A 15,867-nucleotide genomic window follows, 5' to 3' on the forward strand; every position below is an offset into this window, starting at 1 on the left:
GAAGTGACAAATATCACTCAACTCAATTCAGGTCTCTCTGTCTCACAATGCATTCAACCCTCATTATGTCTCATTTTCTGACTGACTGTCGGACTGACTGACTGCTGAAAGCCTTTATCACACAGTGACTCTCTCTGAGACCCTTCCTGTGTGTGTCTGTCCCTGGAGGGAGACCCTGTTAATGAAGAGATCATAGTCCTATTCATCACCAGACTCTTCAGCTCACACACACAGAGCAGCAATTAGACCTCTATGGCTCGTCTTCAGTAATCAGCCTACAGCAGCCAGGCTTAATGTTATCTATTAATGCTTTCTATCTCCCTGTGTAATGACCAGTGGAGGCTGCTGAGGGGAGGACAGCTTGTAATAATGTCTGGAACGGAGCAAATGGAATGGCGTCAAACACAAGGAAACCATGTGTTGATGTATTTGATACCATTCCACTGATTCCGCTGCAGCCATTACCATGAGCCCATCCTCCCCAATTAAGGTGCCACCAACCTCCTGTGGTAATGACCTACAGTGATATGATCTGTGGCTGAATGGGCTTTGGCTCAGGTGCTGCTGCTCAGCATACTAATATTTGATATTTGACAAGCCCATTAGTTAACAAAACACCTTTTCTGATTTTCCCACCTCTGAATTGTCAATCATATTACAGGCACATCTGAGACAAGATACACCTTATTCAGCCGCCATTTAATATGGATGGCTCTGAATTGAATTAGAGATTTTGTGAAATGAGATCTACTCACATGCATTTAGAGGTTGTGGCTATTTCTCCGGGCCAGCCATTTGATAATCAGTTTTCCAGATTCATGTAATTTTCCTCAACACCTCATATGGAGCTGGGAATCCCGTAACTATCGGGCTCCCGAGTGGCTCAGCGGTCTAAGGCACTGCATCTCAGTGCTTGAGGTGTCACTACAGACCCCCTGGTTCAATTCCAGGCTGTATAACAACCGGCAGTGATTGGGAGTCACAAAGGGCAGCACACAATTGGCCCAGCGTCGTCCGGGTTTGGCCGGTGTAGGCCGTCATTGTAAATAAGAATTTGTTCTTAAGTGACTTGCCTGGTTAAATAAAAACTTGTCAATGACGCAGGGCTTTGAACCCACATTTAACAGGCTGCAGTCTGCGCCCACACCCTATACTGGTGACCTCAGCGTAATAGAATATGGACCTGTGAGCCAACACTGTAGTATTCCCCCTGCCTGCGTTACTATCACACTACTAATAGACCTCACTGTCTGTCTCCCCTGGAGGACCGTTCAGCAGGCTGACCATTAGTGCAGTACACAAGGCCAACCACACGCTTGATGTATCATATGTTGCTCTACTTGTGTGACATATGCACACAAAAATGACTGACGTAATATCAAATGATCTGAAGCTAATGTTTATACTTTGCTTAGATCAATCAAAAAGTCTCTGTTTGTGCAAACAATCTTAAAGGGCAATTATACTACTTTTCAACCTCATTTTCATTATCTCCAGCACAATACCAGTGTCTACATAACTGTCCATGCAATATATTTTCAATCCATTGCATAAACCATTATTTCTTGCTGATACTGTCCCTAAATTACACCCTGTACTTGTAAACAACATTGTATCACTGTTTTGATAGTTTTTTAATGAAAATACTGGCATGCTTGATTGTTATATGGTCTACTATATGAATGCTCTCAGTATTACTTTGGTGCAGTATAGTCCTTTATGGAATCCATCATCTCCTCTCTGCAGAGACAGGGTCAGAGGCAGGGTCAGAGGCAGGGTCAGATACAGGGTCAGAGGCAGAGTCAGAGACAGGGTCAGAGGCAGAGCCAGATGCAGAGTCAGAGACAGGGTCAGAGGCAGAGCCAGAGACAGGGCCAGAGGCAGAGTCAGAGACAGTGTCAGAGACAGGGTCAGAGGCAGAGACAGGGTCAGAGGCAGGGTCAGAGACAGGTGGGTCAGAGGCAATGACAGGGTCAGAGACAGGGTCAGAGACAGGGTCAGAGGCAGGGTCAGAGGCAGAGCCAGAGGCAGAGGCAGAGACAGGGTCAGAGACAGGGTCAGAGGCAGGGTCAGAGGCAGAGCCAGAGGCAGAGACAGGGTCAGAGGCAGGGTCAGAGGCAGGGTCAGAGGCAGGGTCAGAGGCAGAGGCAGAGCCAGAGCCAGAGACAGGATCAGAGGCAGGGTCAGAGGCAGAGACAGGGTCAGAGGCAGGGTCAGAGGCAGAGGCAGAGCCAGAGCCAGAGACAGGATCAGAGGCAGGGTCAGAGGCAGAGACAGGGTCAGAGGCAGGGTCAGAGGCAGGGTCAGAGACAGAGCCAGAGACAGTGTCAGAGACAGTGTCAGAGGCAGGGTCAGAGGCAGGGTCAGAGACAGTGTCAGAGGCAGGGTCAGAGGCAGAGCCAGAGACAGTGTCAGAGACAGGGTCAGAGGCAGGGTCAGAGGCAGATGCAGGGTCAGAGACAGGGTCAGAGGCAGAGGCAGGGTCAGAGGCAGAGCCAGAGACAGTATCAGAGACAGGGTCAGAGACAGGGTCAGAGGCAGGGTCAGAGGCAGAGCCAGAGACAGTGTCAGAGACAGGGTCAGAGGCAGGGTCAGAGGCAGAGGCAGAGGCAGAGGCAGGTCAGAGACAGGGTCAGAGGCAGAGCCAGAGACAGGGTCAGAGGCAGAGGCAGGGTCAGAGGCAGAGCCAGAGACAGGGTCAGAGACAGGGTCAGAGGCAGAGACGGGGGCAGAGGCAGAGGATGGTGGAGGAATGACCACACTCTTAAACCTCCTCCTTCCTGCTATCACACTATAACCTGAACTCTACAACCTCGAAAAAAAATCTGATGCTGATGAAACATTGCCACGGCACCAACCCCAGATTCCATTCCATTCTGTCTGCATCTTTACTATACCAGCTCAGCAATGTCAATAGTGTGCAATTTGAGAACAAAGTTATAACTCTTCTAAAGTATCAGACAGCCTCTTAGTAGATTCTCTAATGTCACACAGTAGACTATATTTCATATCTCCAAGCAATGATGAGACTTGGATTAATGTTCATTCTTTGGTATTCAATCACCAGAAATGCCAATACAAAGTCTTAGATTCAGCACATTGTTTCATTTGTTCTTATCAGACCAGTATGCAAACTGTTTCTGAACCTACAGCTGACATTGGCTGAGATAATGGAATTCGATATTCACTTTCTGTTTTCTTGGCCTGTTTACGTATTTCTATGACAATAAATTATAAGGCTGATATAACAGTGTTCCAATTATCTCAGGAATCGTATTGTGTGTCTGCTTACAAGAGCTGACAATGAAGTTTATCCAAAACAACATAAAGCTTGTTTGACAGCACAGACCATTTCCCCACAATGGCAAAGCAGGAAGAATATTGTATATTTCAACCAGTGAAATTAAACTGACTATAGATGAGTATGGCCAAGGCTGCATCCTAGCTGACTACTGCCTGTGAAACTGAAACTGTCCTTAGTTCTGTCTTGCTGTGCAGTTCTGAGTCCAGGTTTCAGACTCCTTAATGTTACCACCCTATATTTCCTTTTTTTTCCTCTTAAGCTTAGAGAAAGTGCCTGTCTTCAACCTTGAAAAACCCTTGAACACTCTGAAACAAAAACATAATAATATAGCAAAAAGCACTCTGCTGGAAGGAAGCTTTCAGAGGCAGTGAAAGACATGGAGAGGGACTTATCTGGTGTGTTCTCTCATCCTCTATCTCCTCCCCCGTACTCCTCTCTCCATCTCACCTCTCACCAGGTGTACGAGCGAGGAACCAACGTGGAGCAATTTGTTACCCGCTTCCTGTTGAAGGAATCAGCCAATCAGATCCATTCTCTGCTGAACTCGGTGGAGAGTGCTGTGGACGCTATTGACGAGCAGCACTGTAGCCAATCAGGGTGAGTTGTGGAGTGAGGAGGACACCACTGCTGTGTCATGTCTTTATGTGTGTGAAATTTAGCCTGGCAGTCCCCCAAATGGAAATCACTCAGGTTCCTAGCTATGTGCCTTCTCTGGCTACTGTGATCCTCACTCATCCTCTCTCTCATCTCTCATCCCTCTCTCTCTCTCTCTCTTTCTCTCTTTGTCTGTCTGTCTGTCTGTCTGTCTGTCTGTCTGTCTGTCTGTCTGTCTGTCTGTCTGTCTGTCTGTCTGTCTGTCTGTCTGTCTGTCTGTCTGTCTGTCCGTCCGTCTGTCTGTCTCTCTCTATCTCTCGCTCTCTCTGTATAGGTACCCTACTAAGGTCAGTCAACGGGTTCCAGAGAAACGTTATGAGAACCCAGTAACTGACTACCCTCCTAACAACAGAGTCAGTGCTGTCAAGGATGCTGCCCCGAGGAACATCAACACTGCTACAGGTGAGGCCTCTATGCCTGTGTCACACACAAGATACACTGGCATAGGCCTACAGTATATCGTCTCTCACTGAAGAAGGTTTGTATAGATTGGAGTCGATTATCCAGCCCCTTCTACAATCTGCTGATTCATTTAAGTGATGTACTTTACCTTCTGTCTCCCTCTCTCTCCCCTAAGAACACCCTCTCTCTCCCCTAAAAACACATCACATTTAAGCAGAATGTAGACGTGTCACCTGAACCAAATGCAATGTAAATTAAATGTTTTCTGAATGAAGTGCGACATACATTTGTCAGTTGCATTTGTGATTAGCTTGGAGACAAGCCTGGTAGTATTAATCAAGCAGAATGGAAATCAAAAGCACTGTTCTCTTCTTTTATTTCCCATTTTCTACATTCTCAATCAATCATCTACAGGAACATAGAGATGTGCCTGGCGGCTCCAGCTCTCCCACAGAGAGGATGAGGGAGGGAGGGAGGGAGGGAGGGTGGCTGTACAATGACACAGATATGCAGATCAAAAAGTCACATACATTTTACTCTGCTTACAGCCATCACTTCAGTTAGAGTTGGCCCTATGTTCTGCAGTGAGCCGCTGTAAAGATGTAGGCCTATGGGTTTCAGTAGCAATATCAGTCTACCAGAACCAGTGTGCATTTGCCAGACACCATCATTTTTAGATTTCTTCATTCATTCAGAACCACAATGACATTTCAGCTGTTTCATGCTTCTGTCTCAAAGATAATTCTGGAATCAATCCATTTAAAGCAGCTTGCATAACGTACAGCATTCAGAGCAGTTACAGAATAAAGAAAGAGTGCACAATCATCATGCATCATGCATACAGTAGATAAGCATTATGTACTGTAAGTATACAGTTGTTTGGGAGTAGACCAAGTGCTGAAAACTACTTTTCAATGGGGATAAATAATCCAATTTTCCCTGAATCCATTCCTGAATTTCAATTAGAGCGCGGCTCCACTGTAAAGCAGAGATAGAGCTTCTGGCTATGGCCTCACAAATTAATTCCAGTCAAAATTGCTCTCATTTAATAACAATCTTTATAGAATTACATTAGAATGACATGGAAACCATTGAAATTGTCTATAGAAAGGGGCAATTTTGAGTCCATTACTTAAGCCTGACAGCAGTTAAACATTTCCCACAGACACTCATAAACCTGACCGTTAGGGCAATAAAAGCCAGTATTACAGCTGTCAGCCGCTAGGAAGAAGGCCTTGATTGGGGCCAGCTTTGTCTGGCCTGTCATTTATTTTATCAGGAAGAAAATATTGATCAATACTTCCCTGTGCCCCACTCCCCCTGCCTCTTACTCGTAGACTCACTTGTTCTCCCCTGACTATCCCACACACTTTTATCAAATATCTTTTTTTCCTACAGTTTTTCCTGCTATATTGCTATATCCCTCTTTTTTGTATCATGGCAGACAAAACATTCTCGTTGCAGAATCTGTCTGTGCTCTCTCTTCACTGATCAGAGAATACCTTGCCAGTCAAAGTGCTCAATTTAAACATTCACACTGATCAGTTTTGTGGAACTGCCTCCTTGCAGGAGTATATGACACTATGGGAGAAATTTTGTTTTTAAATGAGCCATTGTTCATTGTTCAATGTTACCTGAGGCAAGCCACACTCCATGCATTTTGACAATTGTGTGCTTGTGCTTGTGTGTGTGAGTGTGCAGGCACCAGTGCGTGGAATGAAAATGTTCCTTGCTCACAGCCTATCTGCGACTGCCATATGTTAGACAGTATGGTGAGGCAGCTGCACATGGAGATGGCTGTCTGTTGTTAGCATGGCCAGTCAGGAATAATGACTGCTCTCCTGCATATGACAGAGAGTATGCTCAAACAGCTTGGGCAGCCATTCAGCCATTCAGCCCCAACTGACCAAATGTGCCTGCTATGTGCATGCTTCAAAGGTCTCTATGGTTATGGCTGGTAGTTCCAAAATGCCGCAGCTCCTCTAAGCTCTGTGCTTCTGTGGTAAGCTCATCCACACAGGGGGAAGTGTCATCCTCTAATTGGCTTGGCACCTTGAGAGGTGATGATTTTAAAGAGCAGAAAGCCATTTTCCACCACTAATTGGTTGTGTTGCATCACATGGAGGGGAGAAGAATGGAATAATTAATATTATTTACCTACCTGTTCATTTCTGCCTCACTGAGGCCTCCTATCACAGGGCTTCTCAGTGTGTTTCATTCTATTGTCATTGTCGTCCCTGCTGGGCCTTCACAGCACACACTAATATCCAGGGTGACTTACAAAGGCAAAGCTAATCACAAGAGCCAAGTGCGCTAGGATAGAATGTGTTATTTCTTTCTACACAGAGCTGAGGCACTAGGTATATATTTCAACGTCAAACCTTGAATAGTCATGATTTTTCCTGATTAACAAATTGTATTCCCTATTTATCAGACCTGGTTGGAACTCTTTATTTGCATCACATATTCATAGACTCTGGAGCAAAAGATCTGTACCATAAAATGTGTTGAATGCTGGGAGTGTGTTGGCATCAGGTGTTGTATGCTCTGTTCTATCAGGGGTGGTGGAGGTGAGGAAAGAGACGCTGGAGGCACAAATCAACCGACTGGCTGAGCTGATTGGACGCCTTGAGAACAAGGTAAGAACCCCCACCCTGCTCAAAAAAATGACACTGAACAAAAATACAAACGCAACATGTAAAGTGTTGGTCCCATGTTTCATGAGCTGAAATAAAAGATCCCAGAAATGTTCCATTTGCACAAAAAGCTTATTTCTCTCAAATGTTATGCCCAAATGTGTTTACATCCCTGTTAGTGAGCATTTCTCCTTTGCCAAGATAATCCATCCACCTGACAGGTGTGGCATATCAAGAAGCTGATTAAACAGCATGATCATTACACAGGTTCATCTTGTGCTGGGGACAATAAAAGGCCACTCTAAAATGTGCAGTTTTGTCACACAACACAATGCCACCAATGTCTCAAGTTTTGAGGGAGTATGCAATTGGCATGCTGACTGCAGGAATGTCCACCAGAGCTGTTGCCAGAGAATTGAATGTTAATTTCTCTACCATTCGTCGTTTGAGAGAATTTGGCAGTACGTCCAACAGGCCTCACAACCACAGACCATGTGTAACCACGCCATTCCAGGACCTCCACCTCCACATCGCTTCTTCACCTGCGGGATCGTCTGAGACCAGCTACCTGGACAGCTGATGAAACTGGGTCTGCACAAACTGTCAGAAACCATCTCAGGGAAGCTCATCTGCGTGCTCGTCATCCGCACCAGGGTCTTGACCTGACTGCGGATTGGCATCGTAACCGACTTCAGTGGGCAAATGCTCACCTTCGATGGCCACTGGCACGCTGGAGAAGTGTGTTCTTCACGGATGAATCCTGGTTTCAACTGTATCGGGCAGATGGCAGACAGAGTGTATGGTGTCGTGTGGGCGAGCGGTTTGCTGATGTCAATGTTGTGAACAGAGTGCCCCATGGTGGCGGTGGGGTTATGGTATGGGCAGGCATAAGCTACGGACAATGAACACAATTGCATTTTATCGATGGCAATTTGAATGCATAGAGATACTGTGACGAGATCCTGAGGCCCATTGTCATGCCATTCATCTGCCGCCATCACCTCATGTTTCAGCATGATAATGCACGGCCCCGTACCGCAAGGATCTGTACACAATTCCTGGAAGCTGAAAGTGTCCCAGTTCTTCTATGGCCTGCATACTCACCAGATATGTCACCCATTGAGCATGTTTGGGATGCTCTGCATCGACGTGTACAACAGCGTGTTCCAGTTCCCGCCAATATCCAGCAATTTCGCATAGCCATCGAAGAAGAGTGGGGCAACATTCCACAGGCCACAATCAACAGCCTGATCAATTCTATGCGAAGGAGATGTGTTGCGCTGCAGGAGGCAAATGGTGGTCACACCAGATACTGACTGGTTTTCTGATCCATGCCCCTAACTAATGAATGTATTTCAATTGACTGTTTTCCTCATATGAACTGTAACTCAGTAAAGAATTTGAAATTGTTGCATGTTGTATAATCTTGGAAATTGCAGTTTGTATTTTCTTCTTCGCCATGATCAGCTCAGAAATTGATGAATACAAACTTGAAATCACTGATTATCATGACAATTTAGCCCACTGATTGAAACTCCTGGACAGCAGTCGTGAGTAGCTTAATTTCATTCCACAGGCTATTGTCCATTTTACTTTGGCCTGTCCTGTTTATAGGGTTTGGTGTGTTTGTTAACATGTTAATTCATATTCACATCGAAGCCCATTTTTATTTGATAGGATGCCATTTAGGCTATTTAATCAGAAACACTCATGATGTAAAAAGTGTCTGTCTCATGACATTATCATACATTTGGTCACCCTGTAGGCTACAGAAAAGGCCACAGAGGCTTTATAGTATTTCTACTGTATAGGCTGCTACATGATTTGTGTTAGATGACTTTGACAGAGAGTTGGTGAAGCGTTGGTGGAGTGCCGCAGCGCTGCATCTCTCCAACAGTACCATGGAGAGGTGCACTGGGCATGGACAAGATCAATATTTTGCACCCCTGCCTTTGGCAAAGTGGGCACTGCTTATCATGGGGCAGCATCAGCACTCACCTTAATAGCCCATACAGTGAGGGAAAAAAGTATTTGATCCCCTGCTGATTTTGTACATTTGCCCACTGACAAAGACATGATCAGTCTATAATTTTAATGGTAGGTTTATTTGAACAGTGAGAGACAGAATAACAACAAAAAAATCCAGAAAAACGCATGTCAAAAATGTTATAAATTGATTTGCATTGTAATGAGGGAAATAAGTATTTGACCCCTCTGCAAAACATGACTTAGTACTTGGTGGCAAAACCCTTGTTGGCAATCACAGAGGTCAGACGTTTCTTGTAGTTGGCCACCAGGTTTGCACACATCTCAGGAGGGATTTTGTCCCACTCCTCTTTGCAGATCTTCTCCAAGTCATTAAGGTTTCGAGGCTGACGTTTGGCTGACGTTTGAACCTTCAGCTCCCTCCACAGACTTTCTATGGGATTAAGGTCTGGAGACTGACTAGGCCACTCCAGGACCTTAATGTGCTTATTCTTGAGCCACTCCTTTGTTGCCTTGGCCGTGTGTTTTGGGTCATTGTCATGCTGGAATACCCATCCACGACCCATTTTCAATGCCCTGGCTGAGGGAAGGAGGTTCTCACCCAAGATTTGACGGTACATGGCCCCGTCCATCGTCCCTTTGATGCAGTGAAGTTGTCCTGTCCCCTTAGCAGAAAAACACCCCCAAAGCATAATGTTTCCACCTCCATGTTTGACGGTAGGGATGGTGTTCTTGGGGTCATAGGCAGCATTCCTCCTCCTCCAAACACGGCGAGTTTTGTTGATGCCAAAGAGCTCGATTTTGGTCTCATCTGACCACAACACTTTCACCCAGTTCTCCTCTGAATCATTCAGATGTTCATTGGCAAACTTCAGACGGCCCTGTATATGTGCTTTCTTGAGCAGGGGGACCTTGCGGGCACTGCAGCATTTCAGTCCTTCACAGCGTAGTGTGTTACCAATTGTTTTCTTGGTGACTATGGTCCCAGCTGCCTTGAGATCATTGACAAGATCCTCCCGTGTAGTTCTGGGCTGATTCCTCACTGTTCTCATGATCATTGCAACTCCACGAGGTGAGATCTTCCATGGAGCCCCAGGCTGAGGGAGATTGACAGTTCTTTTGTTTCTTCCATTTGCGAATATTCGCACCAACTGTTGTCACCTTCTCACCAAGCTACTTGGCGATGGTCTTGTAGCCCATTCCAGCCTTGTGTAGGTCTACAATCTTGTCCCTGACATCCTAGGAGAGCTCTTTGGTCTTGGCCATGGTGGAGAGTTTGGATTCTGATTGATTGATTTCTTCTGTGGACAGGTGTCTTTTATACAGGTAACAAACTGAGATTAGGAGCACTCCCTTTAAGATTGTGCTCCTAATCTCAGCTTGTTACCTGTATAAAAGACACATGGGATCCAGAAATCTTCCTGATTGAGAGGGGGTCAAATACTTATTTCCCTCATTAAAATGCAAATCAATTTATTCAATTTTTGACATGCGTTTTTCTGATTTTTGTTGTTGTTATTCTGTCTCTCACTGTTCAAATAAACCTACCATTAAAATTATAGACTGATAATTTCTTTGTCAGTGGGCAAACATACAAAATCAGCAGGGGATCAAATACTTTTTTCCCTCACTGTATGCCACTGGGTGAATTATGTTTCAATTGTTTTGGGGCAGAATTATGTGTGGTGTTATGTGTTGTTGGAGGTGCGTCTTGGTCAGTTTAGCTTGGGAAATGCCACCCTCGTCAATCTGCCGCCCTAGGAGGGTGCCTAATCATGCCTAATGGGCGGGCCGGCCCCTCTATCTCTAGTACATCCTATGGTGCCTCTTTAGTGCATCTCCAACAACACATCCAATCTGTGCTGCACCTCAGAGGCAGGGCTCTAAATTGTAAAAATGTATTTGCAGCACTGGTGCTCCCTACTTTCTTTGACTTTTTAACCCTTTTTCGTGACACACTGCTCGCTTAACCCGGAAGCCAGCTGCACCAATGTGTCGGAGGAAACACCGTACAACTGGCGACCGTGTCAGCGTGCATGCGCCCGCCACAAGGAGTCGCTAGAGCGCGATGGGACAAGGACATCCCAGCCGGCCAAACCCTCCCTTAACCCGGACGACGCTGGGCCAATTGTACGCGGCCAGCTGCGATACAGCCCGGGATTGAACCCGGGTCTGTAGTGATGCCTCAAGCACTGCGATGCAGTGCCTTAGACCGCTGCGACACTCGGGAGGCCCGGTGTTCCCTACTTTAAAAAACTAGGAGCACAACATAACATTTTGTAGTACCAGAAAATACGATTTGTTACATGTTCAATTTTGGTCCTTACTGAACACTTCTCGTTTTTGTTTCTACTTGGTATTTTTGCACTCACTTGGTTTCCCAGGTTCCAGTTTTTTGGCCCTCCAGGCCTGACATTGAACAGCCCAGGCCTATATGAATTCTAGCTACTTCTGAAGCACATGTTGTGCCTTAGAAACTAATTTGTAACCCTGTAAATACATTTTGTTTATTATAAAAATAAATAAAATCTTAATACAAATACCTGTCATTGAAATTAAAAATACATTTGTGGAATGTTAGGTTTCTACATTATGTAAAAGCACAAATTTGAGATGCATTACATTGAAAATTGTACAGCCTTTTTAAAAGTGTCAAGTTTGTGACTACAACATGCAAGAGATCAGTCATTCATTAATTCATTGCTATGATCATTGATCTCCTGAAGAAGCTATCCCTTTTCCTTTCTTACTGTGCCCCCAAATGTTTGGATATACTACTGGTAAAGTTATCAGGTTGCTAGCTAGCTAGCTAATGGCGTAATTAACTTGACTGAACAAGATGAAATAAAATAAAAGGTTAAGGGCCACAAAGTCCAAATTGTCTATATCGTACAATACCTTGAAAATTCATAATTTAAAGTTAGATTAAGGCTTAAGGTTAGCAGTGTGGTTAAGGTTAAGGTTAGTGTTAGGTTTAAAATCAGATTTTAAGAAAATAAATTGTATTGGTTTTTGACTTTGTGGCTGTGGTAACTAGTGACGACCCTTTAAAACGGCCCTCGACATGGTTTATGAACGTAAAATGCGCCCCCCCCAAAAAAATCCGCGATAGGAAGATGGGGGGAAGGGGAGGGATGAGAGAAGAGCACGAGGGAGAGAGAAAGAAAGAGACAAAGGAAGCAATTATAGAGCCCTGACTTCCAAACTATTGCAATATGTCTTGCTATTTCTTTCACCCATCCCTCCCTCTCTCCCTAGCACTCTTCTCCCCCCTCATGCCCTCTCCCCTTCTCCACGCTGTCTTCCCTCACTCATTCCCTCACTCTCTCTCTGTGTCTCTCTCTCTTTCATTCTCGCTCCTCTCTCTCTCACTCGCTCTCCTCTTTGTCTCTCTCCGTTGCCCATGTCTTGTATGCAGTGAGCATGGTAGACTAATGGAGTCTCCAGTTAATTCTGTTGTATCTGGCAGGCAGGCGAGTTCTTATTGCAGCAGCTAAGAATAGCTGAATAGGTTTATTCCACGCTTGATGAAGCGCCCCTGAGAGAACAAGGAAGGCGCTGTCAGATCCCAGTGAAGATTCCTAAAGGGAGGATTTCTGGGTCTTCCGAGGCAGACCTTCTGTGTCACAGGGCTAGGAACTATCCTGGAGCAGTCAACTGTACTGTACATCTATGGCGGGATGGATTTGGGGGGATCAGACAAATGTTCCCTCACAGAAAATATGTATTTGCAGCGGGCTGCGCTGTTTGCCGCAAGTGCTTATTATCCATGTTATAAGAGAGGGACTACAAATTAATGGGTGTGAAAAAATGTATTACAAAAGGGTTTCGAACAGAGTGAGAATTTTGTTTACTGGATGCCGTTATGACTAACATGCATTGCACAAATTGAGTTGTCTTCTGCCTCACGAGATCAAAGTAGTAGTCCCCTCAGCTATTTCCATGCTATCTCCGTCTGTGATTGTACTCATGAATGTACTTTTCTGGATTTCTCTTGCAAACCAGGCATATGCTTTAAATTGTTAGTCCTATACAATGTGACTTATTTGCACACACTGATCTAGTCATTGTATATTACCTGCAGGAGGATTTTAACCAGAGGTGACCTCAAGCCCATCCCAGATGTGTGAAGGATCCTTGTCATCAGAGCTCTTGTTGTCTGTATAATGCTGTGGAATGCTGTAGAATGCTTGCCTGCTGGTTCAGGAAGCATCATTTCCTTTCCCCGTTGTGTCATTTTAAATGCCTCAATCACCGTGGCAACTGGAGCACCAGCATGCTTTCTTTTTTTCTCCAGCAGCCCTCATATTGCTACAGATGAAGGATCTTAATTTGATCACTATTTTGTTGCAGAGAATTTTCCTGCACAGCAGGAAATGCAAACTTGTAGTGTATTTTCAATAACCCAAAATATTGTGTTTTCACCTTTTTGAAGCTGGTGTACAAAACCGGAAGTAAAAGATGCAAAAAAGAAACTTAAGAACGAGAAGCATTGAAATAGCGCACATAGAACATATCTACTGCTTCTTAGACTTGCTTTCAATGAGAATGACAGATCTATAATGCACATTTCTATGTGAATTTGGTCAGGTCGCCCAAAAAGTTACATATTGCAGCTTCAATTATAATCCACATAATAATTCACATTTCCTGTTGCTGCAGGATTCTTTTTCTGCTGTAATTTAGCAAACTGGCTCAAATTAAGATCTTACATCTGTACAGTATCTGGTGCTGAATGAAAGAAAATCCAGGGTCTCAACCCACATTCAGACACATCTGCGTTAAGTCTGCTCGTCATTATGCACCAATATGCACTCAGTAAGACATTTGTGGGAAGGATACTGCTATACAATACAGTGTTTAACTCCACTCCCACCGGAAAGATGAGAGTAACTTCAGAAACACCACAGAATGTGAATTCTACATGAGTTTTCAATAGTTTCAGTCCATAACGTACTCATCACAGTTTGTCTCATGTAATGTATTGGCTCTGTCCTATGTGGCCTGCTGTAGACTAGGCTTCAGATGAATAGGCCACAGAATGCCTGCATTGCTAATGCCATTGGGCTCCCGAGTGGTGCAGCGGTCTAAGGCACTGCATCTCAGTGCTTGAGGCGTCACTACAGACCCCCTGGTTAGATTCCAGGCTGTATCACACCCGGCCGTGATTGGGAGTCCCATAGGGCGGCGCACAATTTGCCCAGCGTCGTCCGTGTTTGGCTGGTGTAGGCCGTCATTGTAAATAAGAATTTGTTCTTAACTGACTTGCCTAGTTAAATAAAGGTAAAATAAATAAATAAATTGTAACTTGACTCAGTTGATCCAGCCCACTTTCTCCTATCACTGCTTTTGATTGGATGTAAAGGAAAACTGAACCCAAAAACAATATTTTGGTTTTTGTTTCATTAGTCCATTGTTGATATAGTACCAAAATGTTTTGCATATCATCAAGTTTTCAAGATAAATAACTTTCAAAATACAGAAATACAGCCGGTAGGATGCTGTCTTTCTGTATTTTTTAAGTAATACATTTTGAAAACTTCATTACTGACATTCAAAATATTTTGGGACTATGTCATCAATGGACTAATGAAACAAATACCAAAATATCGTTTTTGGGTATAATTTTCCTTTTATGATGTGATGGGAAATATAGCTCTGTAATACAGTGATGGGTTTTTCTGGGCTTTACATTTTCTTGCGGTCGGAGATGCGCATCTCTGATTAAGATCTCTGTGATTCGATATTAAATATGATCTAAGGCCCTTCCACATTATACTATGTGATAGCCACCCTCTCTGTAGTGTAACATTTTCCTCTACATATCTGTGAGTATATTAGCTAGCTAAACGATATAGCGTGTCACAGTATTCAAGCCAGATTTCTGCTCAAATACAAAGCAAGCCTTTCCTTCATTACATAAAAAATATGTTCTACAAACAAATAGGAGGATAGTTTGACAGTTTGAAGGGAACTCCATTGTTAACTGTAATAAAGCAGCAATAAAATAATAATTCATGACCACCTTAGTTACTGCAGTTTTTATTAACTTCTCAACTAGAAGCTAACTACTGGAACTACACACTACTTTTTTTGCAAAAATAAAATATAGATGAAGTAGGCAAGAATTTCCTTTATTTTTCAGCATCAGACCTGCCTAATTCTGTCTTGAAACACTTTTTGTGTACCTAATTCTCACTTTTTGTGTTTAATAGGCTAAATTACACATTGTGTTAACATCTGACTCCAGAGTGATTTGTTCTTGCAATTTGTAGTCTATGACATTTCAGATTTAGATATGATAATTTTTCACTAAGTAGTTTGGATACAGTGAACTACTTTTTCAAAGTAACTTTAGATAAGTAAACTGTTTTTTTATTAAGGGTAGCTGTAGTGTAGCTTAACTTATTTCAGTGTAAATTGATTGGTAGCTTGGTAAACTATATATTCAGAGTAGCTTCCCCAAAACTGATATTCATTCATGAAGGCAAGTCTTGAGTCTGATTAAAAGAAACATGCATTATTTCTGTACAGTTGCAAATAAGACATGGGAGGTGGAATAAACCTGCCCACCTGGGTGTGTGCAGTGCAGAGTAGGGTTCCTCTGTTCCACTGTTCCAGTGCAGTTTAGGGTTAACACTAACCCACTTGTGGTTCTTGTGTTTTGGTTCTTGTTGCAGACAGTTTGGTTTGACCTGCATCAGAGGCTAACAGACACTGATGGCACAGCCAGCGCAGTAAGTAGCATCATTATGCCTGAGAGCCTGGTAGGGGGGCACGGTATGGCTGTGGCACTGTGGGGGACTTGCTGCTCCAACTCTCACTACCCCTCACGACCCCCTGTAGACACATCTCCATTCTGAAGCTCTCAGCTTGCACAGAGAA

At 44.0% G+C, this 15,867-nt stretch overlaps 1 protein-coding gene across 1 annotated transcript in view; it reads left to right on the plus strand.

Moving 5' to 3' along the window:
- The window catches only part of LOC311135420 (N-terminal EF-hand calcium-binding protein 2-like), a gene marked incomplete at both ends in the record, with an annotated part of 129,768 nt that overhangs the window by 93,809 nt on the left and 20,092 nt on the right, over positions 1 to 15,867 (plus strand). The window contains 4 exons of the mRNA XM_084169362.1: positions 3,762 to 3,901; positions 4,233 to 4,360; positions 6,920 to 6,999; positions 15,663 to 15,719. Of these exons, the coding sequence (XP_084025488.1) occupies positions 3,762 to 3,901; positions 4,233 to 4,360; positions 6,920 to 6,999; positions 15,663 to 15,719 (405 nt within the window). The remainder of the gene's footprint in view (positions 1 to 3,761; positions 3,902 to 4,232; positions 4,361 to 6,919; positions 7,000 to 15,662; positions 15,720 to 15,867) is intronic.

This window comes from Coregonus lavaretus (genome assembly GCF_964263955.1).
Source record: "Coregonus lavaretus genome assembly, chromosome: 9".
NCBI lineage: Eukaryota > Metazoa > Chordata > Actinopteri > Salmoniformes > Salmonidae > Coregonus > Coregonus lavaretus.